Source organism: Penaeus monodon, chromosome 32, assembly GCF_015228065.2.
Source record: "Penaeus monodon isolate SGIC_2016 chromosome 32, NSTDA_Pmon_1, whole genome shotgun sequence".
Classification (NCBI taxonomy): domain Eukaryota; kingdom Metazoa; phylum Arthropoda; class Malacostraca; order Decapoda; family Penaeidae; genus Penaeus; species Penaeus monodon.
The window spans coordinates 24,818,044-24,820,824 of NC_051417.1; the positions used below are offsets into that span (position 1 = coordinate 24,818,044).

Below are 2,781 nucleotides of genomic sequence, written 5' to 3' on the forward strand. Positions count from 1 at the left end.
TTTAAATTTCCTTGTGCTGCCTCTCCTGTTTCCTTATAATTCTGCATTTGATCACCCACACTTTTTAATTAATTTCTTTGTAATCAATTGAACTTCAACCCTATTATCAATTCTCAACACATATATCTCACATGAAATCGAAATTGTAAATAATAAGGCATTATCATAGACTCCTTTAATGTTCAAGCGTATAATGTACATGCACTGCATACATTTGCCATGTCAATCTACATGAATGCTGTTATGAGAACCGAAGTGAAGTGTACATGCGTCTCCCAAAAAGTACTTTAATCGAAAGTGATTCCCTCGGCGCGTTGCCGCTCTGCGATTCGGAGGAGTTCGGGCACGTGGTCGGGCAGCGGCGGGGCGACGGGCAGGAGGTCGGACGAAGGCTGGTAGCCGTTCTCGTCGGCGACGAAGGTGAATTCAGCGACGCCGCCCTCGGGAAGGGGGAAACTGTGACGGTGGAAGTTAGTGTCTAAGATCAGACTTTTAACAGATCTTTTTCTGCAGTCCAGAATTTAGCTTGAACTGAAAATGATTATTAACTTGAAAACATGTCTCATAGTACAGATTCTTCATGTTACCTGAATGATCCCTGCATGTTGCTCTGGCCCTCAGATCCAGGAGTGCCAGTGTTGGAGGAGCTGATGCCGTTGCTGGTCTCGAAAGTGTATTGGAAGTTGCCGTCGCCGTTGTCGGACCTCTCGTCCAAAACGGTCTCGGCCTCAGAGTCCTTCTGAGGGCGGGCGAGGGCGACGGCGGCCAGGCAAGCGAGAACGATCTATGGAAAAAGATTTCTATTAACTCAGCCGCTCGTATACTTTACGTCGCACAAATATCCAAAACTGTTTACCATCGATACGTAACGCATAACGCATCTGCAGAATAATTTTCACGTGGGTTGAGAATTTTCTCACATTAATTTTTCCTTTTAAAGACCAAGTACCGAAAGCAATCCCAAAGATTTCATCCAAGATATTTTACTACGTTACTGATCGATCTCCCTAAACATTATAAGAAAAAAATCTTTGCAAGCAAGACGACTGTTCTCAACTAAGTTTCCTTAGTCCTCACCAGCTTCATGGTGTCTGTGTAATGATGCTGCTTGCATGTGGGTGAGAGGTTTATATATCCTCACTGGCACTCTAAACCAACAAATGGGGGAAGGGGGAGCACTCCTCCGGTTGGGAAGGCATGGGGAGATCCTGGATATTGTGAGGATGGAAGAGAGTTGTTTTCTTGTCATAACGGATATTGAAGAACAAACATTTGAAGGTGAACCTACAGGTATCTTGTTTGGTAGTTGTTGAAAGCGACCGATATAAGACAATGAGATATCTATCAGAATTTCGAACAATAAATGAAAAAAATAATATACACAGATATAACTCTTTTCAAAATTTCCAAGCCATAAAAAAACGTACTTAAAGATGTCAAAAGTCGTTTCGAGGAGCAAAGGTCTCTCTCCGTGAAGCTCCGAACAAAATTTCAAATAAGCAAGTTCGTCGCGGACGTTGGGATGTCAACCATCCACACCGTAAAACAGTCTTGGAAACTCTACAGTAATAAAACTCAACACGCGAATGCATTATCCTATTTAGAACCTCGTGCATATGGTAAACCCATTAGGCTATCTGAACAGACGGACTCATCCCTTAACAATACATATATTTCATATTTTCTCTTTACTATTTATTCTTTATTTATGTCTTGGCCACCAAATATATGCAATAATATAAACAAAACAGGGAGATACGACATAAGTAGGTCACGACCATATTGTCGTGCTCGTCGTGTACACATCTTGAAGACAATATAGATGCTTCTAGGTTAAAAGGGAAATTCACATGAAAAAATGACATCTAAATATAAAAATCAGAGAGGATGACACTCACAAGCAGATACAGACCAACAGACACATACGTCCGTCAGACATGGAGAGTCTGCCATAAGCAAACAAGTACATTTACTCCGTTACTCATGGCCGCCGGGAACACCTTGCTCAGTGAAGGTCGAACCAGCATCGTCTTCACTGAAAATGATAGTGGTCTGACGGGCAAATAAATGTATGTTTTACTGTTAAGATGCTGACGTCCTGATAGAGGTCTGATTATGATATATAGTCATGGATACATATAAATGTACATTTGTATGTAGTAGTTTGATAGGTGAAAGGAAAGCAATATCCAATGCATGTTTACTGGGTCAGATAAACCTGTTTTTTTATTATATCCTGCAAGTACACTAGTTTGCATGTACATACTCCTGTACTCCTACGCATAAACGACAGATACTGAGAACCATACGAAATTACACGGCAAAACAGGAGCTCTCGACCTTCAAAACCACCAAAACAGCATGATAAAGCACATACACCCGAATCAAGTGCAGCAATATCAGCAGCAAAAATAATCAGGAACAAACTGCAAAATTATACTTAACCTGAACAGCACGAAAGTACGATAATAACATATCAGTGGTGGAACTAAACATAGCACGACAAAAGAGTAACTCAAGACCCATCGCCAAATATCTCTCGGACATACATACAGGCAACTCTTGATATCATAGAATTAAATATACTTAACCCAGAGGAACCAAGACTCCCTTTTCTCACTGAATAATAAGAATAAAGCATTATAGTTCCAACAGTCTAACTTGGTACCGATTTTTTCATTTCATTACACGTTCATTCTTATTTCTGAGATATGGAAATGGCTTACGTAGCAACAGCTAGAATGTATCATGTGTCGCTTTGATATCATGAGATCGAATTCC

General features: G+C 40.6%; 1 protein-coding gene across 1 annotated transcript; it reads right to left on the reverse strand.

The window, feature by feature from the left end:
- Positions 1 to 160: 160 nt before the first annotated feature.
- Positions 161 to 1,174, reverse strand: LOC119593766 (cuticle protein AMP1A-like). The gene is made up of 3 exons (XM_037942783.1): positions 1,078 to 1,174; positions 588 to 784; positions 161 to 456 (listed from the first exon to the last, which is right to left on the reverse strand). The coding sequence occupies exons 1-3, from the start codon at positions 1,084 to 1,086 to the stop codon at positions 288 to 290; spliced, it is 375 nt and encodes a 124-aa protein (XP_037798711.1). The 5' UTR covers positions 1,087 to 1,174; the 3' UTR covers positions 161 to 287.
- Positions 1,175 to 2,781: the final 1,607 nt, after the last annotated feature.

Coding starts and splice junctions, on each gene's coding strand:
- LOC119593766 (XM_037942783.1), bottom strand. Junction 457..587: donor AACATGCAGGGATCATTCAG/GTAACATGAAGA, acceptor CCACCGTCACAG/TTTCCCCCTTCCCGAGGGCG.